We start from the raw sequence: 24,851 nt of genomic DNA on the forward strand, positions 1-24,851 counted from the left end.
AGCTCATCTGTATGGTATATCCCTCATATGGAGTATCTTAGTTCTTGGGCATGCTGTGTTTCTATCTGTGGCGGTGTTACACATTGTGTATGTGCAGTGCTGCAGTGCCTCGTTAAGGTGTTAGAATGTTTGAAAGGAGAGTTGACCCAGACCTTTGGAGCAGTGCGGGGCACCCCCCGCCCCACACACACACAAACATACACACACATAAACACACATACATACACAGAAACATGCACGTGCACACACACACAGAAACACACAAACACACTCAAGCACACACACACAAACACACTCTCTCAGCTTTTAGAAGCATGAAAGTTTGAGGGTGCCTGGAGGCCTGCTTAAACTCTAATCCTGTTTGAGGAGGTCACCTTATGTAAGATCTGGATCAGACAGCTCAGAGAAACACTCTCCATCCCGGCACATGCCGGAGCCCTCGGAGATGGTTCACACCGTAAATGCTGCTCTGCTCGTACCTCCATATACATTACCAGGATGGAGGGGAGAACAGTGCAGCTGTTTGATGCTTTTCAGTACAGGAAGTGCTTTTGTGTGCTTATGCTTTTCATGTTTGATAGTTGGTTAAAAGCATCAGTTTAAGTCTCGTTAACCTTGCAATCCTGGCATGCTCATCTGAATGTTACATGCATATTTATACACACAAAAATATATATATTTTTGCAATAGTGGAATGCTGTGGACATTATTAAACACAATTATCTTGTCATTGTCTTATTGCTGTTTTATGTGATATTTATTTCGTAGTTAACATTCTGAATTAACTTTACCCATTTAAAACAGCACAATATTTAAATATGGTAGACCCCTGGGTGTGGGCTACCTGCTGCCCCTTAACCCTGGGGTTTAGGGTTAGTCTTATGGCTATCTGATGCCCTTTAACCCTTTATATTTTTAACATATAAAGACTGGAGTGACAGTTTATCTTTCAAGATGACAGTGAACCAAATCTTACGGCCAGACATCACTGGAGAGGTTTTAGGGAAAGTGTGTAAATGTTCTGGAGTGGTCCAGTAAAACCCAGACACTCACCCTGCAATCTGACGCAGCTTGAAGGATCTGCCATAAAGAGTGGGACAAACCACCCAAGACCAAGGGTGCAAATCTTGTTTTTACCTTGTCATTGTGGGTAACTAAGTATAGATTGATTGTTTAACAGTGGCAATTATATCAATTTAAAATAAAATCCCCAGCAAATAAAGTGCACCAAGCAAAGAGGTCTGAGTATGAATCCACTGTAGATGTCTCTGAATCCACTGTAGATGTCTCTGAATCCACTGTAGATGTACTTTAAGATACTTTTTTCTACACTCTGTGTTCTGTGGAAATTACTATTTCTGGTATTTGTTTACCTGCTTATTGGTATTTGTGGTATTTGTTTACCTGCTTTACTCAAGCTCTGCTTGCTGGTAGTGTTACGTTATAAGGCATCATAAAACAGTTTAGTTGTTATATGGAGGTTGTGGTTTTGGAGTCAGAAATGAACTATTGTGTTTAGAATTTTGCCAAATGGGTATGGTGCATAGTTAAGAATGTAACTTTGGAAACTTGTGTATAAACAACTGGAAACAGAAACGCAGTTCCAGAAATGCTGTTTTGAAGGGCATAATGTATGGCATGAAAGTGAGGCTCACATGTTCAGTGTGACTCATGCCCAGGCGTCGTCTGTTCTGTGTGGGTGTCACACGGGCTGCAGCACCCATACAGACAGTGGTCTCCTTCCCACAGGATGTGGATTCTCACCGCAGTGCACACAGAACAAATGCAGGTAACTGAGAAGAGCAGTGAGCATGGCTGAACAGCTGAATGGATTAGTGTGAATGATGTCATGACATTTACTGCAAAGCTGTGCCCTCCATCTGAAAGGAAGCCGAGTTTTGAAATATGCAAACAAAGCAGTACATTCCGTACAGAGCAAAAGAATAGATATATGAGAGTGTTGGGTATAGCCTGTCTAAAAGTGTATTGTCTAATGGTGTATTGTGTGATAGTCTATTGTCTAATGGTGTATTGTGTAATAGTCCATTGTCTATTGGTGTATTGTGTAATAGTGTAATAGTGTGGTGTCTAATGGTGTAATATCTAATGGTCTGTTTTACCAATACTGCCTTGTTTTGCAACTGAAAAGATATGTTGAGTGAGATTAAATGAGACAGGACATCAAACTGTGATCGGTCACTACAGTGATCAGTTATCGCAGTGATTAGTCATCACAGCTCACAGTGATCAGTTTATTGTTTTTTCTTTTCCATCTATCCACACAGCAATTTACACGAAAGACTGAATACAAACCTCAGCAGATATAGACACCCTAACTGCATTTAACAGCTCTGAGTTGGAAATATGAGAGTTGACAAACAGTGTAGATCACCAATGAACTTGGCTGTGGTAGGAGTAAGACCTGGTAGAGTATGAGCCAGTGGCCAGTGACAGACTGCTAATCATAATGGTGTTGGGCTGCAGTTGGGGAGGTTGTTATTATATCAAAATCTATCAGATCCAGCAGTGGCACTGTGTCATACTGAACCCATGGGGTGAAATCCTGCAAAAGGTGCAGCTCGCTAGGGTGGTGCAGCTCGCTAGGGTGGTGCAGCTTGCTAAGGTGGCAGACCCTGTGCCCACACCCCCTTGTTTCTGGTTCTGTAATGTCTGTCATGTTGCCTTGTGGTAGCTCATGTCTCATATTTACTGCAAGCACCTTTTGTACTGCAGGCACATTCTGTGTGTATTGGCATGCTGACTGTCGTACTGTATAAATGGAGTTCTGTGTGCACATGACTTACTCTGCAGGTGCAGGTTTCCTGTTTTTCTGAATCTTGATTCTGTATTTCTGCCTTTTCCTGTTAATCAGAGGCCCATTTTAAAGATTTGTATATTCCTTCTATAGGAATAGTTGTGTATTGTGTTAGTAAGGTTTCCATTATATACTAGAACACTCCAGTGCTCTATATAGTAGTGCACATCTGTGCTCTATATAATGGTATGTACACAGTATTTTGTCCTATTTTGAAGGTATGAATAGTGATATACAGTGAAGACCATCATCACATTTTAATATATAATTTTATTTAGTCCAAAGAGATTGTGCGTTGATATAGTTATAACCAGTTACTTTGAGCAGAGCTTCTGGAGAAGCAGGTGTATTAATCATTCAGATTCAGATTATTAATTCATATTAATAATTCAGATTCTGTACTCTTTAGTATAAGAAACTTCTGCTCAATTACTGTTGCTATACCACTGACTGCTGGCAGCCCTGCAAGGGTTATCAGAGGCTCAAGTCTCAGTCTCAGTCAGCCATCAGTGTTGAGTCTCAGTCAGCTATCCCAGTGTTGAGTCTCAGTCAGCTATCCCAGTGTTGAGTCTCAGACAGCTATCCTAGTGTTGAGTCTCAGTCAGCTATCCCAGTGTTGAGTCTCAGTCAGTCATCAGTGTTGAGTCTCAGTCAGTCATCAGTGTTGAGTCTCAGTCAGTCATCAGTGTTGAGTCTCAGTCAGTCATCAATGTTAAGTCTCAGTCAGCTATCCCAGTGTTGAGTCTCAGTCAGCTATCCCAGTGTTGAGTCTCAGTCAGCTATCCCAGTGTTGTCTCAGTCAGTCATCAGTGTTGAGTCTGTCAGCTATCCCAGTGTTGAGTCTCAGACAGCTATCCCAGTGTTGAGTCTCAGACAGCTATCCCAGTGTTGAGTCTCAGTCATCAGTGTTGAGTCTCTGTCAGTTATCAGTGTTGAGTCTCTGTCAGTTATCAGTGTTGAGTCTCAGTCAGTTATCAGTGTTGCGTCTCAGTCAACTATCCCAGTGTTGTCTCAGTCAGTCATCAGTGTTGAGTCTCAGTCAGCTATCCCAGTGTTGAGTCTCAGACAGCTATCCTAGTGTTGAGTCTCAGTCAGCTATCCCAGTGTTGAGTCTCAGTCAGTCATCAGTGTTGAGTCTCAGTCAGTCATCAGTGTTGAGTCTCAGTCAGTCATCAGTGTTGAGTCTCAGTCAGTCATCAATGTTAAGTCTCAGTCAGCTATCCCAGTGTTGAGTCTCAGTCAGCTATCCCAGTGTTGAGTCTCAGTCAGCTATCCCAGTGTTGTCTCAGTCAGTCATCAGTGTTGAGTCTCAGTCAGCTATCCCAGTGTTGAGTCTCAGACAGCTATCCCAGTGTTGAGTCTCAGACAGCTATCCCAGTGTTGAGTCTCAGTCATCAGTGTTGAGTCTCTGTCAGTTATCAGTGTTGAGTCTCTGTCAGTTATCAGTGTTGAGTGTCAGTCAGTTATCAGTGTTGCGTCTCAGTCAACTATCCCAGTGTTGTCTCAGTCAGTCATCAGTGTTGAGTCTGTCAGCTATCCCAGTGTTGAGTCTCAGACAGCTATCCCAGTGTTGAATCTCAGACAGCTATCCCAGTGTTGAGTCTCAGTCAGCTATCCCAGTGTTGAGTCTCAGACAGTCATAAGTGTTGAGTCTCTGTCAGTTATCAGTGTTGCGTCTCAGTCAACTATCCCAGTGTTGTCTCAGTCAGTCATCAGTGTTGAGTCTCAGTCAGTCATCACAGTGTAATCAAGTCAAGGGTATTTATATCGCACTTTTTATCACTAACCAGGTTTATAAGCGTTTCGGTCCAGGCCTAATGAGCAAGGCAGTGGCAAGGAAACCCCCCTGTGCAGAATTAAGGAAAAAAACTTAAACACCAAGACTCAAGAGAGAATGCAACAGTCTCATTCAATCATCACTGACATCAATTCGGACCGTCAGTCAGTCATTATAATGTTGAGTCTCAGTCAGTTGTAGTGTTAAGTCTCAGTCAGCTCTCATAGTATTGAATCTGTCACTTATAGTGTTGAGTCTCAGCTATCATAGTACTGAGTCTCAGTCAGCTATCATAGTATTGAATCACAGTCAGCTATCATAGTATTGAATCACAGTCAGCTATTATAGTGTTGAGTCTCAGTTTGCTATCAGCTTTGTGTCTCAGTCAGTAATCACAATGTTGAGTCTCAGTCAGCTGTCATAGTGCTGAGTCTCAGTGAGTCATCACAGTGTCCGTTTTGGCCCCACACACTTAGCTCAGTCAGCTCTTACAGCATGAGGTGGGCCTCTTTGAAGACACCACTGTAATCTGTTTCCTGGGGATAAAAAGCTCAACAGGTTCTGTATATTTTCACAAGGATCTGTTCCTGTCTCAAACAGCCCATTCATCTTCTTTCTTCTGTACCTGCCTTGTATTTTACAAAATGCCATCAGTTAATGACAGCAACATTTACTTTAGCTGCGGGGTCACTGTGCCTTGGTGGAACTTTGTACTGTTATGATGTGTTTGGTTGTCTAGAATTCAGGTTTTTCCTCAACCTCATGGTCTAACATCAGAGCACAGCAATGCTGACAAGCCCTTCTGGTCTCTGGGTCTGCCTGCTTCCTCCACCTGCCAGTTGGACGTGGTGGCACATTTTACTCTAGACTATTGTCTAGTGTTTCACATCAACAGCCTTACAGTAGTAGTCTGTCATTGATGTATGAACATAACCGATGTATGAACATAACCAAGTAGCACTGGTGTAGTGAATTCCATTGCAGTGCATCTTTTGTTCTGATCTCGTCTTTGAGTTCACTAGCTGAGCTTTTGTGGAAAAGCAATTTTAAATAATGAGAAACTCTGAGTATCTAAAAATCACTAGTTAAATGTTTTTTTCTTTGCTAAAACTATACAGCAGTGCAGTTTAAGGTCTGCAGTTTAAGGCATCTTATACACCTTAATGTTGATGTTTGTTAGGTTTTTTTATTATAGATGTTTTTATTATAGGTTTATATTATAAATATAAATTCTGCATTATACTATTTATATTTTTGTATCAGAGATGTTCTTTGCTTGATTGTTTTATATAAATACATTTTTTTTGTAGTTGTCACTACTTATGCTGGCAATATTTGACAATATTTTTATGCACAACAAACATCACCCTAATTCAAAATGTAATGTTTCCATCATCATGTCAGTTTTTCAAACGTGTCTATATAGCCAAGCTCTAGAGAAGAAAACCGGATCCTCAGTCTCACCCCCAATGGCTCTGTGCTTTATTATTTATTATTTTACCATTATTCTGAATTACAAGTTGAAGAGTGCATCTGTAAAAACCTGTTTTGATGTGAGCTGCTGTAAAGTATCCCTGAGGCAGCATTACCCTCACATAAACACACACACACATGCACACACACCAGTGCACTAGCTCACTCTGCTCCTCTAGTAATGCATACATGTGTCTACCACATGTAGCAAACAGCAGAATTGATGAGTTTATTCTCAGTTCAATGGTAATGAGGTGCTACATAGCCAATACTGGCGGAATACAGTGAGTTTGGTGCTTTATTACAGATCATTATGTTCACTGGTAATGAAAAGCGCTTTTGCTCTGCTCTGAAATCAGTGAAACCTTGATGCCCAGCAAGAAAAGTTTAAACAGATTGTTTGGAAATTAGCCATGTGAAACAACTCAGGTTTACTTTTAATATCTGTTCATTTTTGGTATATCAGTATATTTAATTGCACTTCATGTGATTGTCATTTCAATAATAATTATTTCAGCTATTTCTGTGTTTTCATTTTATATTGTACTCATCTTTTTTAATCGAGCTCTGTATTGTCTGTGTGGTCTCTTACACTAACTACCTCTTCCTCCATCCTTAAAAAGACACACAAGATATTCTCTGCCTGCAACTGGTTACCTTGGCAACATACATCCAACATTCTATTTGCATTCCCAAACAAGCCAGGTGTGTCGAAGGCGTGACAGACACCAGTCTGGTTGTCCCAAAGGCACAGTGCGTACACTGTATGGGTTAGTGTGTCTGCTTCCTCTACCTGTGTGATTCTCAGTGGCATATTTCGATTTTACAGGACATTTGTTGAGAATGTGCAAATCTAGATGTGTTCTCACAGCTCTGCCAATCACTGGTCACACACACTGACAGCCACAGACCCTGCCAGGTGGCTCTCTCCCTCTCGCTCTCTTTCTCTCCGCTCTCTCTTTCTCCCTCTCCCTCTCTCTCTCTCCCTCTTGCTCTCTCCTTCTCTCTCTCTCTCTCTCTCTCTCTCTCTCTGTCTCCCTTTCTCTCCTCTCTCTCTAACAATAGTTCATAAGCATGTTCAGTGATGTACATCTCACAAGAACAAAACATAACAGCTATTTAAAAGACTCTGTTCCTCTCTTTCTATCCATCCATCCATCCCTCCCTCCCTCCCTCTGGTATGTGCAGTAGGATGTTCATGATTTCAGATATTATGCGTGTACCTCTTTTCCAGGTATTTGAACTGCAGGAGATACCAGTGATGTTATTAAAAGTCTATGAGATTAGTGCCAGTACTAAAACACATAAGGGCTGATAAGTAGCCATCCAGCCACATAAGGGTGATGTGTAGCTATCCAACCATCAAATATATGTCAGTATGTTCTGCTATCATATAAAGCTCTTTAAGCCTATATTCTACAGCTGTACTCCTAGCAGAAACAGTGAGTCAGAGGGAGAAGGTCTTAATTATGATTACCCTCTACCTACTCTCACAGGTCACACAGACCCTTCACATCATTTACATTTGTGTCATTTAGCAGACGCTCTTATCCAGAGCAACTTACAAAATTGCTTTGGCATTTACTCATAGAATATATCCAAGTACAGTAGGTTAGAATTAAACACACCAATGAACTAGAATACTGTAGAATACAGGGATGAATGCTGATACCTAAAAGTGCACAATATATAAGGTCTATCTTAAACAATGAAGAAAGATCATCAAGAAAGAGAAATATAGGCTAAGTGGGTTTTGATTGGATGTTATTAAATGGACAGTGTTAAGTTAAAGAGCTGACTTGGCTTGTGGAATTATCCTAAATTCAGAGCAATGAATCGAATAATAACATTTTATTTATTAAGTGCCTTTCGAGATATGCAAGGTCACTGTACATAAAACAAAGGTTCAATATGTGAGGAAAATAATAATAATAAAAATAAACATAATAGATTTCACGTAGTAAAATTAAAACAGGACGAATGAATAGACCACAGTGCTGCAATAAATCCATAAGTCAGGATGAGAGCTGTAGGAGAAGGTTTACAGAGATGAAGGTTCTCGGGGATAGTGATCCAGGGATCTGCTACACTCAGAGCCTTGAAGAAGGAACAGAGTGGAATCGGGTCTCAGTAGACCTTAGGGTTAGTGTGTGTGTGTGTGTGTGTGTGTGTGTGTGTGTGTGTGTGTGTGTGTGTGTGTGTATATACGTTTCGATACAGCCTTACACAAACACGCACTCTATCTATCTATCTATCTATCTATCTATCTATCTATCTATCTATCTATCTATCTATCTATCTATCTATCTATCTATCTATCTATCTATCTATCAAGAGAGAGAGTGTACGTGTTTGTGTAAGGCTCGAATTTCACTGTATTTGTTACATGTACCGATGTGCTCGTGTGAATGAAACGCTCTTCGCTTGTGCTTATTAGAACAGCTCGTGGACCACCTCGCGTGCACTGTGATGTAACTGCTTACTTCCAGTGTTGAAGGCTGCGTGAACGCACGCGAGGGAGTCATTCCCAGTCGGAAGCACAATTCGATGCGCCAGCAGAAGCGCGAGCTGTCTCCGTTTGAGCTACGTTCCCTGCACGCGTTCAGACCCGAGGAGATGCAGTAGGAGATGGAGCCGATTCTTCACTAGCGCTTATTTCCGATGCGGAATGTCGGCTCGTCCAGCGCCGGTTTGTGGTCGTCGTCTGGATTTAAGGGTGATGCATTTCTTTCTTTTCGATTGCGCGTGTCTGCGACGGGCAGGGTGCAGGTTTGGTAATCTACGCGCTCCTGCTGAGTTGGTTTAGTTTGTGCATATTTGTTTAATTTTGGCTTGTAATGCCTCACTGGAAAAGTACTGTTATGTATCCTACTGCTTGCGTGAAATGGCGCATTGAGATAACGAGTTGTCTCTGTGGGTTTTTATTCTCTCTCTCTCTCTCTCTCTCTCTCCCTTCATTCTTCCCCTCCATGTTCACCTGTCAGTGTGCTCTTGTACTTGCACCTGACCTAGTAGAAAGTGACGCTTAAATATGAACTGTTGTTTCAGGATTTAATATTGTCTCAATGTGTCATTGTGATTTGAAAAGTTGAGAAGTATCAGTAGAGAAGTGGATTGTGTGTCTTGCCTGTCGCCAGGCTGCAGCCCGACTGCAGTGAGAGTCTGTGTCCCACAGGCTGGAGTCTGGAGCTTTTCTGCACAAGTCCATCTGCTTGGCATAAAATTCAAACTTTCATTTCACAAAAGGCATAAATATCCACAGATGTAGCCCGTTATCTCTGCTATAGGAGCTAAAGATCGGGAAGCTTGTCAAAGCAGGTCCCTGTTAAAGACGCCCAATGAAGGTTGTTTTCCTTTTGTTTTGACAGTCTGAACATTAAAGCTCTTTTGGCAGAATTCAATATCTGCCTTTTGCAGTTTTTATTTTTGTAATGAGATGCTTAAAGGTCTACAAGTAACCAGATTAAAGCTACTGAAGGTTTTTATAGGTCATATAAATTCAGTTCCTTTGGACTTATTCCCACAAGCTGTCATTGCTAAGTTTAATTATCATGTCAGATGTTGCTATAGATGTCAGATGTTGCTGCCTGCATGCAATTGATTTTCTCTTCAGCGCTGTTATTGAGTGTTGTTGTATTGGCATTTGGGAATGTAGAACATATAACCTTTAAATTCCACAAGATGTAAACCACGCTTCCCTTTCTGAGGAGTGTCTGGGTCATTTCCCTGTGGTGTCTTCACAGATGCCAGTAATGATTCATAAACAGCTGTAAAATGGAGAAGACTTTGGATATGCGTTACAGTATTTGACTCCATAAGGCCTGTGACATTTGGGCAGAATCCAGCATACAGCCCACATAACATGTCCAGGAACCTGTGGCATTCACAGATGCCCGTGATGTCATTGCGTGGGGCCTAAATAGTGAGTGTGTTTGAGTTCATCCTGCTTCACCCATGCCTTTCTAACGTGGTTTCTGAGGACCACACCTCCCCTGGACCCTCTATGGTGCTGATGATGGATCTTTCATGTGCACCAGTTACATTAATTCTCATTTAGCTGCCAGTCTTATTGTCATACTTCCTTAATATCATACTGCCTTAATGAATCCTGTTACCAAATACACTAAAATATCCTGCCATGACAGAATGTTCTGTGGTAGGCATTTTTTGTTCATTCTCCTGTTTCCGTAGAGAATTCCTCTAATTCGTCCTGCAGTCTGAGATTCTATCAAAATGACATTTTATTCTTATCTTAGGCCCATTAGTGGGGTAAAAGAATTGGGCCTCTTTTCATGGCAGGTCAACCTAGTTCAAATTGTCTTTAAATAAGTGTAGAAGCAAATTCCTAACAAAATAGTAACAAGTCTGATACTGCTTACCCCTGTCCCCCTCCACACACACCCGACCCCCACTGTTGGATCTCTGTGTTTGTGGGAATGGCCCCTTTTATCAGACAGCAAGAGTCTCAGATCACACTGTAGTGAGATGTGTGTGATGACAAATCATGGACGAGAGGATGAGGAAGGACCTATGGTAGAGGACGAGGGGATGAGGAAGGACACACGTTGTAGGACGAGGGGATGAAACGGGCTCAGGATAGAGGACGAGGGGATGAGGACGGACCCACGATAGAGGACGAGGGGATGAGGACGGACCCACGATAGAGGACGAGGGGATGAGGACGGACCCACGATAGAGGACGAGGGGATGAAGACGGACCCACGATAGAGGACGAGGGGATGAGGAAGGACCGACGATAGAGGACGAGGGGATGAGGACGGACCCACGATAGAGGACGAGGGGATGAGGACGGAAACACGATAGAGGACGAGGGGATGAAGACGAACCCACGATAGAGGACGAGGGGATGAGGAAGGACCCACGATAGAGGACGAGGGGATGAGGACGGACACACGATAGAGGACGAGGGGATGAAGACGGACCCACGATAGAGGACGAGGGGATGAGGACGGACCCACGATAGAGGACGAGGGGATGAGGACGGACCCACGATAGAGGACGAGGGGATGAGGACGGACCCACGATAGAGGACGAGGGGATGAGGAAGGACCGACGATAGAGGACGAGGGGATGAGGACGGACCCACGATAGAGGACGAGGGGATGAGGACGGAAACACGATAGAGGACGAGGGGATGAAGACGAACCCACGATAGAGGACGAGGGGATGAGGAAGGACCCACGATAGAGGACGAGGGGATGAGGACGGACACACGATAGAGGACGAGGGGATGAAGACGAACCCACGATAGAGGACGAGGGGATGAGGAAGGACCCACGATAGAGGACAAGGGGATGAGGACGGCCCTGTAGAGCAGCACCAGGCATCTTGTCAGGCTACAAGTGGCAGACGCCCGTTGAGATGGTGGCAGAAGATTGAGATACACATCCTTTTCTGTTCTTGTCTTTTTTTTTTCTTGTTCTAAGTTAATGGGATTGCCACAGAGTCGTTGCCTTGTCATTATCAACGCAGCTTGCTGAAACTACATCAGCCATCTGCTGTCGTTACTACTAGAAACGCCCACACAGTCATTTCGGTGAATCACTGTGTTTCTGAAGGTTAGCTCTTTCCTCACTGTCTCATTGGAGATGGCGAAGGTTGGAGGTTGAAATGAAAATTCTGTTTTTGTATGTAGCTTGGAACTAGCTTATAGAAAGTGCTTATGAAGTGTTGTAAGATGGTATTTGAAGGTGGGTTACTGTGGAGTTTACCTTGTGGGCGTTGCTGTGTTCGGTTTGATGGAGCCGGAAGCGTTTTATTTACAACATCATTGACAAGCTGACAGGACTGGGAGGATGAGGAAAGGGTCGTGAGACTGGGAGTCTCACACACTCTGTGTGACCCTGAAACATTTCAGAGGTTCTGTCATGGTCCTCACCTAGTCCTGTTACATGGCAGTACAAAGCACAAGACCTACCAGCAGGTACAGAGTTTCTCCATGTTCTTCTCAGCAGCGTCAGTACTGTGAACCTCTTAGTAACTCACAAGTCGTCAGCCTCTGATGGTGGAATTAATCTTTTCAATTACATTTTGATCATGCAGTAGATTAAACTCCTCACATCTGAGCAGTGAAAAAGAACTTCAGTCTTTCCGTAGGTAGTTCACATGGACCCCTCATGTTACTAATAGCAGAGTTGCACTTTTCTTTCGGCTTTAGTTGGTGTTTAGCTGTGTTTTTATACTGTGAACTATATATTTAAAGAGGAATGTTCTAAAACATTCTTCGTTTGTGGTACATATTCAGCAGTTCTTAACTATCTAACACATCTGTTGAATTTAAAGAAGACTGTGACATAATTGCCGGTCATTTAACCATAACCTGTTTACATCATTTAGCTGACACTTCTGTCCAAAGCAACATACAATTATGACTGAACGCAATAATAATAGTAATTGAGGGTTAAGGGCCTTGCTCAGGGGCCCAACTGTGGCAACTTGGCGGGGGGGGCTTGAACTGGCAACCTACTGATTACTACTCTAGTACCTTAACCACTGAGCTACCACTGCTAGATTTGTTGATAGTTTTACACTATTTTTCATCTATGTCTGCAGTTTAACGCAATCATTTAATTATTTAATAAACACTGCATGAATGACATGAAGACTGAGGTAAACAGTTATGAGTCAAAGCTGCTATACTAACACCAGCTCAAAGGTGCTTTACTAATGTTATATAAAGGCCTTTTAATGTCCTTCTAAACTCACATTTTTCTTACTGATCTTTTATTTTTTGATTTTTATTTCATTCTCCTTGTGTATTGTGTTTCCTGTTAGCTTTCCATTTATTTTTAGTTTGCATTCATCTGTTCCCTGCTGCTTTCTGCCTCAAAGACATTTTAAATACTGGTTTTATTCCTACTGACTAATACTGATTTGAGCTTAAGGTACATCTAAAACTTTGCACATTTCTAGTGTGAAATGTTTCATTGTTGGATTGATGTTCTCAGTATTTTAACCTGATGTTTCTCTGCCGCTGGTGATGTTTCTGTGCAAACATAAAGAAGCCTGCGGGGCTCCGATCGGTCAACAGACATCAGAGACGCCTTCTCCTGCTGCGGCTTGTCATACACAGGCTGATGTAGTTTGATCTCTCTGATATCAAACGCCTCTTGCCGGGGGTGCAGTGTGGAGGCCTTTCAGATTGTGAAGCAGTGGCATAGCATATGTGGTGACCTCTGGCCTTGTGTGGTGGTCTCTAGTCTTGTGTGGTGACCTCTGCCCTGAGCCCTGGGGAAGGTAAACTGGGCGGCTGCTTTTGCTGCACTTTCAGAAAGATTAGGACTAGGTTAGGATTCAGTTAGGACTAGGTTAGGACTAGGTTAGGACTAGGTTAGGACTTGGTTAGGACTAGGTTAGGACTTGGTTAGGACAAGGTTAGAACTCAGCGCTGCACCATCGTTCCCTTCGCCTCCGTTTGTCAAAGGTCATTTGAAGTCTGAATGTTTGAAACCTTGTTTGTCTCCACTTGAACCTTTTAAGGAATAGAAAACATTTTATATTTAGCTGTTCTGTCACATCAACTTGTTTTAGTCACCACGGCAACTGTTGAAAAGATTAAAGAGGTGAATGCCAAAGGGGGCCACACTTGTAGTGTTTCTGTTCAGATACACACACACACACACACACACCAGTCCAGATGTTTCTTAGATCAGCATCTCCACATGCATACAGCAGTTCTGCTCCAGTGCCTGTTCAATTCCAACACATCTACTTAATGAGGTGCTGATTCTGTGATCAACTGAACCAAAGTTCATTAATGATCAGTGTGAAAAACTGATGGAGAGCAAACCAGGACACATCAGAGCTGTGATTTGGGGAAATTAGGGTTATTCCACCAAATATTGATTTCTGAACTCTTCCTAAGTGTGTGTAAGCACATATATTCTTTCTCTCGCCATTCTATTTTTATTTTCCTCTTTTAATTTAAGGTCACATGAATCTTTAACTCTTAAGTGGTCATCCATGGCTTCCTGTTTCTTGTGGGTTTAAATAGGAGGTTCTACACCAAACCTGCCAAACTCCCTTCATCCGTCCACATCAGCCTGCTTGTAAGACAACACGTGTCTTGAGGCTGTTTTCGCTCCAGACACAGTGGAACCTCGTCATGCTACATGGGATCATGGGATCATGGGCTCCTTTAAGTACTAGGAGATTTAAAACCGAAATCTGGCTGCCTCTGGAGGAAGCTAAGATTGGGTCATGACTAGACCCTAACCCAATATCCCAGCAGTACAAATATTTAAAGTATATATAAAGATTTGGTCATCTCCAAATCTACAAATAAGTGGTCCTAAAAATGGGCTTTTGCCACCCCAGACCTCTGACCTAAACCCCACCCCTGAACCCCTGACTTAAACCCAGTTGAAACCCTTTGGCGTGAGCTGATGGGAGTCCAGTGTGTGTGCGCCACGTCTGGGGAGGTTCTGTGTGAGACCTGATGGGAGAACATTCACGCTCAGCAAAAAACTGCAGCCCCCAAGATAACGTCACTGGGGAGTTCAGAGAAAGTAACAACTAGAAAATCAGTTTCACTTATGAAACTTCACTTATGCAGGCCTCTAGTATGAAGTCCACGCACTGCAGGTCTGTCCAAGACTGCTAAAGGCTAACACATGAAGATGGCATTCATATCCTAAACTCTGCAGTAGCAAATGGTTGTTCATTGTTGTATGGCTCTAAGAATAAATCACAGGCGCATGATATTTTAAAAAAATTAAAACTTTCTTTTGAGGCACAGAGATAGAAACAATATCTGGTGTGTTTGCAATTCCTGCAAAGACCTCATTGTAGTACTGAAACATACTGTAGTATTTAAACATACTGGGTCTATGTTTGGATCCAGTTTATATGGGAAACATGTTTCCATCAAGTCCTCAGGCCACTCCAGATATTGCAGAGGGTTATGAAACAGCAATGATGGCAATATTTATTGATGTGATTGATTGATATGACTGATTGATGTGATTGATAGCCCATTTCCACAGGTTCAGTGAGGTCTGTCCTGTAGAGAAGAACCTTGGTACACACAGGTCATCATGTCCTTATATCTTAGGCAGTATTTCAGCACTACTTTCATGCATTAATCATAACACCATGTTGTCTTGTGTCAAAAGCATCTCTTGAAAAAAAAGGTAACATTTTTGCAGATTCATGTTTAGAATAATCAAAAGTCTTGCGTCAACCAATTTTGCTGAGAATATTCAGTTTTTTTAAAAAGGCTCCATTCAGAACTGCTGTCAGCTGCCTCTGTTTCTTTACATCTCTGGTAAATATACTGTGTTTCTTCTCTTCAACCCTTTTCCCCAAGGCTCGGTCTTCTCTGACACTTCTCCCATTCACTTTCTGCAAAAATCTTTCATACCTGGAAAAGTATATTGTAACGTAAGCAGAAAGTCGTCCTAATGGGAAGTATATTCACCACTGCTGTTAATTTTTCCACATACCATGACATGTGAAAAAGCTGCTTTAAAGATCACAAGAAGGAACAGAATGAACCCGAACCCATAAAAGAGCTGCAGGAATGTTTCTGTTCTTTATTCTCCATGATGAACGTTTCTCTGCCTGGTGTGTTGGGCTGGTGTTGGCAGACTTTCAGGGAGCAGATTGCCACAAAAGCAGTGCCATCGTCACCACACGTAAACGCACACGCACGCACGCACGCACACACACACACACACACACACACACACACACACACACACACACACACACACACACACACACAGAAACACGTTTTGGCTATTGCTTACATACCGATTAAGGTGATTTTAATCTCTGCTGGTTTGTTGTCAGTGTGAATCACAATTAAAGGGAACGGCATTAATGATGGTCCGTTTTTGTTTGGATAAACAACCTGTTAGTGTGTTTTTAGAAACAAAACATTGTATACTGTCCTTAATGATTCAATTAATTTATCCTTTGCAAGAAAAGTGTTAATGGAGGGGAAACGAAAGAACATATCTGGTCTGCACAATGAATAATAAACTTTTCTCACTGAATTATTTCCCACACATCTATTAAACCGTTTTCAGACCTTTTGTAACTAAGTGCCTTTCACATTTGTGATTTGTGACTCAAACTGACAGATTCCATGCAGTGAGATGGGTAGAAAAATGACCTTGCTGTAAGCTTCTGCCACGGAGGTCCCGCGAGCTGCTGTGTGCTGAAAACAGATAGTTTGTTTTCTTACGATGCATTGCGTCAATCACATATGATCAGTAGAACGTACCCAATCTAGTCTGCAGTTTATAGCAGGAGTTTATGACTGGCCTGAAGGGTGCTTAGTAGTTGTGGAAATCTCTGAGACTGTGGACCAGTGTGTGAATGGGCGTAATGAGGCCACTAGCAGTGTGGGGTAGTGTGTGAGTGGGCGTAATGACGCCACTACCAGCATGGGATAGTGTGAGGTAGTGTGTGAGTGGGCATAATGACACCACTACCAGTGTGGGGTAGTGTGAGGCAGTGTGTGAGTGGGCGTAATGATGCCACTACCACAGTTATAAAGCCCTCTGATGGCTTCAAATTAGCCTTGCATGTGCACGGTTGTGAGGTGGAGAAGTGTCCACCTTATTCTCTCTCATATTTACAGCTCAGTGCGGGGCAGTGTGGGGTAGTTCATAGCAGCATCAGTCATGCAGTAGTATCTAGAGTATGATCCCTGGTCATTTTTGTCTGTTTCATTTTGCCTGTTTCGGTTAAGGGTAACGCAACGTGTACATGCAAGATATTAAATTAGTATAGATTCATTTTAATTAAACAATTTGTGAATTTCTGATTCATGTGAGAATTTCATACATTTGATCAGTAAGTCATACACACTACCCTAACCTTAACCCTATTTATATATTTAAGTGTCTGTTTAATAATGTAGTCTGTTTAATACTTTGTGGCATAGATTTTCAATACATTTCAATCTATTTCAGCAAAACTGTGTCAAAATGTGTAAGTGTATACTGAAGAAAGATACATCCATCAGACTGATCTTTAGATTAACCCCATCTGTGAAATCTAACCCCATTGTGAACTTTAACGCCATGTATGAAGTTTGTGTTTTTTTATTTGTTTTGTCCCATTTAGATTAATTTTATTTAATGTCAGAATGGTTCCTCTTTTCTCTTATTTGGTTAATTATCATCACAGACAGGCGTGCTGTCTCATCGTCCCCGCATGGTTCCAGCTTTTAGTGTTCTGATAAATATCTGTTCATGGTCGTTGAGTGGAATGTCTAGCTGAATTTTAGTGTGTAGTTTATTGGAAGTGTGTTAAGTGTGTGTGTGTGTAACAAAATATTAGCAGCTATTTGAAATACTCTGTCTCTCTCCCTCTCTCTCTATCTCAGTCACAATGAACGGAAGGTGACATGTAAGCATCCTGTCTCTGGTACACCCTCACAAGACAACTGCATCTTTGTCGTGAACGAACAGTAAGTCATTTCTCTTTGTAAAACAATTTTCTGTTTTCATATAAACCTGTTTTTATATAAACACCACAAAGCATGTTTGGTGTGTGTATTTAGTGCAGTGACTTCATTCCCAGTATTCAGCTGTGAACTACATTCAGTGCTACATTTACTCATACATGAACTACATTTAGTAGTGACTGAAAATGTAAAAAATAGTATATGAGAAAACAGTTTATCTTGAGTCATTTCTCTCGTAAACCAGTTACCGTACCACCCAAACGTTGGGTGAAACCTGTTTGAAAATTTTATTTTCATGGTCTTTGAGATTTTTGTTTCTAACAGAAACATAAATATTGACTTTGATACTTTGATGCCTAAAATTGAAATAAAGAAGCAGAAGCAGATTCATGTAAAAAGCCCCGCTGTCCCTCTGTGGGTAGTTTTCACATCTCTAGTGGATACGGAAGAAGGATGCAGGGCCTCTGTTTGAATTTCTACTGGAACAAGATGGCAGACACAAAAGAGACAAAAATTGGAAATTGTTCTTCAAATTTTTTCCTTTCACTGTTTCAACCTCTGCCACCTCCAACCTTCTTCAAATAGCACTACAGCATGTAAAAATGAGTGGTGATACAGAATGTGAGAATGTTAGTGGTGTGTGTGTGTGTGTGTGTGTGTGTGTGTGTGTGTGTGTTAGACTGAAAGGTGTTAAAACCTGCATCCACCTTGCCTGGTCTGCTATTACAGAACCGTGTATGATGCAGTCATACTACAAAAAGAAGGAAACAGAAGAGAGTGAATGTAGATGAAGGGAGATGGATATGGTGTAGGTGTAGGCGTAGGGAGATAGATATATGGTGTAGGTGTAGGGAGATAGATAAGGTGTAGGTGTAGGGAGATAGATATGGTGCAGGTGTAGGGAGATAGATATGGTGCAGGTGTAGGGAGATAGATATGGTGCAGGTGTAGGGAGATAGATATGGTGTAGGTGTAGGGAGATAGATATGGTGTAGGTGTAGGGAGATAGATAAGGTGTAGGTGTAGGGAGATAGATAAGGTGTAGGTGTAGGGAGATAGATAAGGTGTAGGTGTAGGGAGATAGATATGGTGCAGGTGTAGGGAGATAGATATGGTGCAGGTGTAGGGAGATAGATATGGTGCAGGTGTAGGGAGATAGATATGGTGTAGGTGTAGGGAGATAGATAAGGTGTAGGTGTAGGGAGATAGATATGGTGTAGGTGTAGGGAGATAGATATGGTGTAGGTGTAGGGACATAGATATGGTGTAGGTGTAGGGACATAGATAAGGTGTAGGTGTAGGGAGATAGATATGGTGTAGGTGTAGGGAGATAGATAAGGTGTAGGTGTAGGGAGATAGATATGGTGTAGGTGTAGGGAGATAGATATGGTGTAGGTGTAGGGACATAGATATGGTGTAGGTGTAGGGACATAGATAAGGTGTAGGTGTAGGGAGATAGATAAGGTGTAGGTGACATTAACTGGGTTTAGTTAGTTCCAGCTAGTTTTAGCTGGTCAGTTATTCTTATCTGGGTTCAGTTAGTTTCCGTCTTGTTAAGCGCTGAATGTCTTCTGCGTTTGCTGCATATGCATCTGTCAGTTTCTGAATTACATTTTAATCTATTGAGTAACAGTAACTTTAGTTTGAAGTCATTGATTTTTTTCTGTCTCAAGTTGACAATGAAGTATTCTGAGATACTGACGCATCGTGATGTTGATGGATCTGAAATTTTCTATCATGTTTTGATAGTCTTAAAACCTTACTAAACTTTCAAATACCAAACGCCATATGTAGATACTGTTTAGGATCAGTGAGGCTGTTGAGTGGCGTGGCTGTCTTACTCTCACTGTTGACTGGCTGTCTTACCCTCACTGTTGACTGGCTGTCTTACCCCTACTGGCTGGTTCCCTCTATTTCTCTCTGCTTTTCTGATGGAGGAGGCTGATATGTAGAAATGATGAAGTGAAATCTTGTTCTTTGATCTCAAGCTCCAGAGTCTCACACTCCTTCTATCTCTCACCATCCCTCTGTCCCCACCCAGTGCCCTTAATATGAATTAGACCTTTCTAATCTATTAAAAACTCACTGGAGGAAAATCACCCTGCCTGACTCACCATGCCCTCACCACTGCCACTCTCACCAAGTGGACACGTCTGTCACTCTCACACTCACCTTCTGGATCAGGCACGTATGACACTCTCACCGTTTGGATCAGGCACGGCTGTCACTCTCACACTCACCTTCTGGATCATGCACGTCTGACACTCTCACCGTTTGGATCAGGCACGTCTGTCACTCTCACACTCACCTTCTGGATCAGGCACGTCTGACACTCTCACCGTTTGGATCAGGCACGGCTGTCACTCTCACACTCACCTTCTGGATCAGGCACGTCTGACACTCTCACCGTTTGGATCAGGCACGTCTGTCACTCTCACACTCACCTTCTGGATCAGGCACGTCTGACACTCTCACCGCTTGGATCAGGCACGTCTGTCACTCTCACACTCACCTTCTGGATCAGGCACGTCTGACACTCTCACCGTTTGGATCAGGCACGTCTGTCACTCTCACACTCACCTTCTGGATCAGGCACGTCTGACACTCTCACCGCTTGGATCAGGCACGTCTGACACTCTCACCGTTTGGATCAGGCACGTCTGTCACTCTCACACTCACCTTCTGGATCATGCACGTCTGACACTCTCACCGTTTGGATCAGGCACGTCTGTCACTCTCACACTCACCTTCTGGATCAGGCACGTCTGACACTCTCACCGTTTGGATCAGGCACGGCTGTCACTCTCACACTCACCTTCTGGATCAGGCACGTCTGACACTCTCACCGTTTGGATCAGGCACGTCTGTCACTCTCACACTCACCTTCTGGATCAGGCACGTCTGACACTCTCACCGCTTGGATCAGGCACGTCTGTCACTCTCACACTCACCTTCTGGATCAGGCACGTCTGACACTCTCACCGTTTGGATCAGGCACGTCTGTCACTCTCACACTCACCTTCTGGATCAGGCACGTCTGACACTCTCACCGCTTGGATCAGGCACGTCTGACACTCTCACCGTTTGGATCAGGCACGTCTGTCACTCTCACACTCACCTTCTGGATCAGGCACGTCTGACACTCTCACCGTTTGGATCAGGCACGGCTGTCACTCTCACACTCACCTTCTGGATCAGGCACGTCTGACACTCTCACCGTTTGGATCAGGCACGGCTGTCACTCTCACACTCACCTTCTGGATCAGGCACTTCTGACACTCTCACCGTTTGGATCAGGCACGTCTGACACTCTCACCGCTTGGATCAGGCACGTCTGACACTCTCACCGTTTGGATCAGGCACGGCTGACACACTGCGGCAGTAGTGACCCATTTATTTATTTTTACCTTCACTGCAGCTGCTTGTTAAATTACTGTTATTGCACTTGTGTTTTTTACCTCCTCATATTTTCTGAAGTTGTAGGACTCTGTAGATATATGGGTCTGAAACACAGGTGATGTGCCTCTCTGAAAGTACTAAATCAGTCCAGGCCATTCTTGGCTCTGCGGAGCTTGACAGACCTCAGGTGCCCCTGCAGAAGGACACCATGCTGGCATCTGTGACCACAGGCGTGCCATGCTCACCCTGCTGGGGCTCCAGTGCTCCTGACATTTGCTGTTTAAGGGTGGGCAGAACTGCCGTGCCTCTGGTTTATCGTGGTGATCACATTAGCACACAGATGGGCAGGGGGCAGTAAACCTCAGCAGTGCTATACCAAGCCTGCCTCCTGCAGTGAAGAAATAGGAAAAGCTTGACTGGGAGACAGCAAACCTCTACAAAACTATTATACGTCAGATCTTCCCTGTAGTGTTTGCATGGGAATTAGGGATCTTCCTTGTAGTGTTTGCACTGGAATTAGGGAATTAGGGATACTCTTTGTAGTGTTCGCATTGGAATTAGGGAACTTTCTTGTAGTGTTTTCACTGGAATTAGGAATCTTCCTTGTAGTGTTTGCACTGGAAATAGGGAATTAGGGATCTTCCTTGTAGTGTTCACACTAGAATTAGGGATCTTCCTTGTAGTGTTCACACTAGAATTAGGGGTCTTCCTTATAGTGTACGCACTGGAAATAGGGAATTAGGGATCTTCCTTGTAGTGTTCACACTAGAATTAGGGGTCTTCCTTGTAGTGTACGCACTGGAAATAGGGAATTAGGGATCTTCCTTGTAGTGTTCACACTAGAATTAGGGGTCTTCCGTGTAGTGTACGCACTGGAAATGGGGCATAAGGGATTTTCTTTTTTTTCTCATTTACACAAATACACAAATGTATGTATGTAATGTATTGTGTGTTTTTGTTTTTTGCATCTTTGCCTTCTCTCTCTCTCCCCCCCCCCCCCCCCCCCCCCGGGTTAAATTTCAATTTTCCATGAATGTCTGACATTTTGGTTAATTTCACATTGATTTGTTTAGCAACCGTGTTTATTTATTTCTATTTTTTTCTTTCTCCTCGGCCTCTAGCCTGAACTGTGGGACACTTGTCCGTGCTGTTTCCAGCAGGTAATGCTCTGTGGAGGAATTTTTACCCAAATTCTTACGCAGTTTTGTAGATAAATAGAGGATCCATTCAACTCCTTTGCTTTTCTATTGCGTCTCCTTAATTCTACTCGTGTACTAACCCGCATATGTGCACTGGGCTGCCTAAACTCCTCCTCTGCAGCGGGACCTGGAGAAGCTGCAGGTTCTGTCCACTCTTTTTTTCCCATATTTACTATGAAACCTCTCTTCCATTTCACAAGTGGCAGCACATGGGCAGTTTGGTGCAGAGTCTTCCATTGGGTCTCAGCTATAAATCAAATATACTGTCTTCATCAACAAGAAAGATGTTTTGATATGACAGTTTTGAAGCTCTGTAAAAGTTTGGATAGAGCTGACCTTTGGAGTGGTCTTCTGTGCGCAGGAATTTGACCTACCAAATTCAAGGCTGTAAAAATTGGGTCACATTGGCTACCGTGAATTCAGAATTTTCAATGAAATAACTTTCCGTGAAATGCAGAATTTTTTTTTATTTTTTATTAACATCGGATATGGACCCTATGCTAGTGTATCTTGGCAGGCTAGCCTGGCAAGGTTAAGTTACTAACAAAGCTAGCAATGTAAATTGGGATTTAATAAATGAAGTTAGCATTATCTTCTAGAAGATAAATCCAGGAAATCTCATTTTTGATAAACTTTAAATTAACCATTTTCCCTGTGAATTTAGTAGGTGCCTATTTATACGTGCATAAACAATTTAAATTCTCACTTTTTTGGTTTTTAATACACCACCTTTTTAAAGCACAACCTTTATTTAACAAAATACTGTAGATGATAGTAACTGTGAGTACAGTACATTGACAGTAAGATTTAAACTTTAATGAACTTTAACTACATTCACCTCAGGTTCAACATAACCCGTTTCTCTCAAGCTGTATAACTTTCTGAAATATGATTTTTAATGAAAACGCTCATAAAGAACATCTGGAATTATGATCAAAACATGGTCTGAATGTAAGAGCATTTACTAATATTTCACCTGTCTCTTTCACACACACACACACACACATTATCTATGCTCACTCGGTTCTTTTTCTTCTGTGAGATGACCCAAAAGCCAGACATCAGGTGTGTCACCCCCTCGTCATGTCCTGTGTTCTACATAGCTCAGCTCTCAGCACAAGTCACAGCGCTGCTGCCACTTCAGAATGTAGGCCAGTCCTGGGAGACAAAGCCTGCCTCTCTCCTTCATTAGCCGTGTCTCTGGGCAACCCAGGAGCAACACAGCCTGCTTCCTCTTCTCCCTGTGGAGAAATGCAAGACTTTCATGAAGCTTTGGGAAATCAGACCTTTATTTATTGATTTATTTATTCATTGTTTATTTCCTAAGATATTAGAGCTTTGGTTCTGGTTTCACAGTCCTCTTGACTACGGCCTGACCTGAATATGAGGCAGTTTAATCGCCTGTGACTATGAAAGTATTTTTTCCCTCTCAAGTTATGAAGTACATTTCCAGGCTATACTCGATTATATGTGAAAATATTTCCAAAGGCTCTTCCAAGTCAGTACTAGTAGATGGACTAGTACTGGACTAGTAGGTGAGGCATTGTCAAATACACCAGCAACTGATAAAAAACGGCATCGTCGACTCTGTCAGACCACAGACCTCTCTCTGGGCTCCAGGGTTCCTGTTCCACTCTTTTCCTACTATTCTGCTGTTTCTACTGCACTTCCAGACCTGATGATCTGTTAAGGGTTGCCATGAAGCAACAAAATGTGGAAGGAATTATTCCTATAACACATGTGTGCTGTCTTCTATTCTCTCTCTCTCTCTCTCTCTCTCTCACTGTCCCTCCCCTCGGTCTCACTCCCTGCAGAGGTAATAGAAATAACACAGGTGGTCCTCAGACCCAGGGCTTGGGCTGCGTTGGCACGGCGATGAGCACAGCTTCTCTCTTTCACCTGCTGTCTACTTAACTCTGCTGAGCTGACTGAATTGTGCACACTTCAGCTTCATTTAGGAGCTCCATATTTTTCCTTTCCTTGTTTTCATCCATTCTCACCGTTCTTTCCACTTCCAGACCAACGTCCAAAGCACCGGCCGATGAGAAGAAGGAACGGCCTACGAGCACGATGAGTGAGGCGTCCAACTACACGGGAGGCTCCGACTATACGGGCCAGCCCTGCAGCCCAACAGCCAGAGTGAGGGTTAGGGTTTTGTTTTAGCGTTTGTTTTAATGAAGCAAAAGCATGTCAAATGGCTGAGGTTCTGCATAACTGTGATACAGTTTATTTTAATGTTGCGCATCTTTTGTTTTCCTGTTGGACCTACAATATGTGGAGTTTGTTTGACTGGCAGGAGATTAGCCTCCATTAGCTCTGGTGTTAATTAGCCTCCATTATTGTAGATTAGCCTCCATTAGCTCTGACATAGATTAGCCTCCATTAGCTCTGATGTAGATTAGCCTCTATTAGCTCTGATGTAGATTAGCCTCTATTAGCTCTGGTGTAGATTAGCCTCGATTAGCTCTGGTGTAAATTAGCCTCCATTAGCTCTGGTGTAGATTAGCCTCCATTAGCTCTGACATAGATTAGGCTCTATTAGCTCTGATGTAAATTAGCCTCTATTAGTTCTGCGTAGATTAGCCTCCATTAGTTCTGCGTAGATTAGCCTCTATTAGCTCTGACGTAAATTAGCCTCTATTAGCTCTGATGTAAATTAGCCTCTATTAGTTCTGCGTAATTAGCCTCTATTAGCTCTGACGTTAATTAGCCTCTATTAGCTCTGACGTAAATTAGCCTCTATTAGTT

General features: G+C 42.7%; 1 protein-coding gene across 9 annotated transcripts in view; it reads left to right on the top strand.

Moving 5' to 3' along the window:
• Positions 1 to 24,851, top strand: part of plekha5 (pleckstrin homology domain containing, family A member 5) — a 107,963-nt gene that overhangs the window by 45,753 nt on the left and 37,359 nt on the right. For 6 of the 9 annotated variants that reach the window (XM_035528276.1, XM_035528279.1, XM_035528280.1 and 3 more), the window contains exons 4-6: positions 17,425 to 17,508; positions 22,026 to 22,064; positions 24,122 to 24,242. In XM_035528276.1, the coding sequence (XP_035384169.1) occupies positions 17,425 to 17,508; positions 22,026 to 22,064; positions 24,122 to 24,242 (244 nt within the window). Of the gene's footprint in view, positions 1 to 8,582; positions 8,782 to 17,424; positions 17,509 to 22,025; positions 22,065 to 24,121; positions 24,243 to 24,851 lie in introns of those variants that run through there. The other 3 variants (XM_035528278.1, XM_035528283.1, XM_027025618.2) reach the window with 2 other exon arrangements.

The sequence above is a fragment of the Electrophorus electricus genome, chromosome 7 (genome assembly GCF_013358815.1).
Source record: "Electrophorus electricus isolate fEleEle1 chromosome 7, fEleEle1.pri, whole genome shotgun sequence".
Taxonomy (NCBI): domain Eukaryota; kingdom Metazoa; phylum Chordata; class Actinopteri; order Gymnotiformes; family Gymnotidae; genus Electrophorus; species Electrophorus electricus.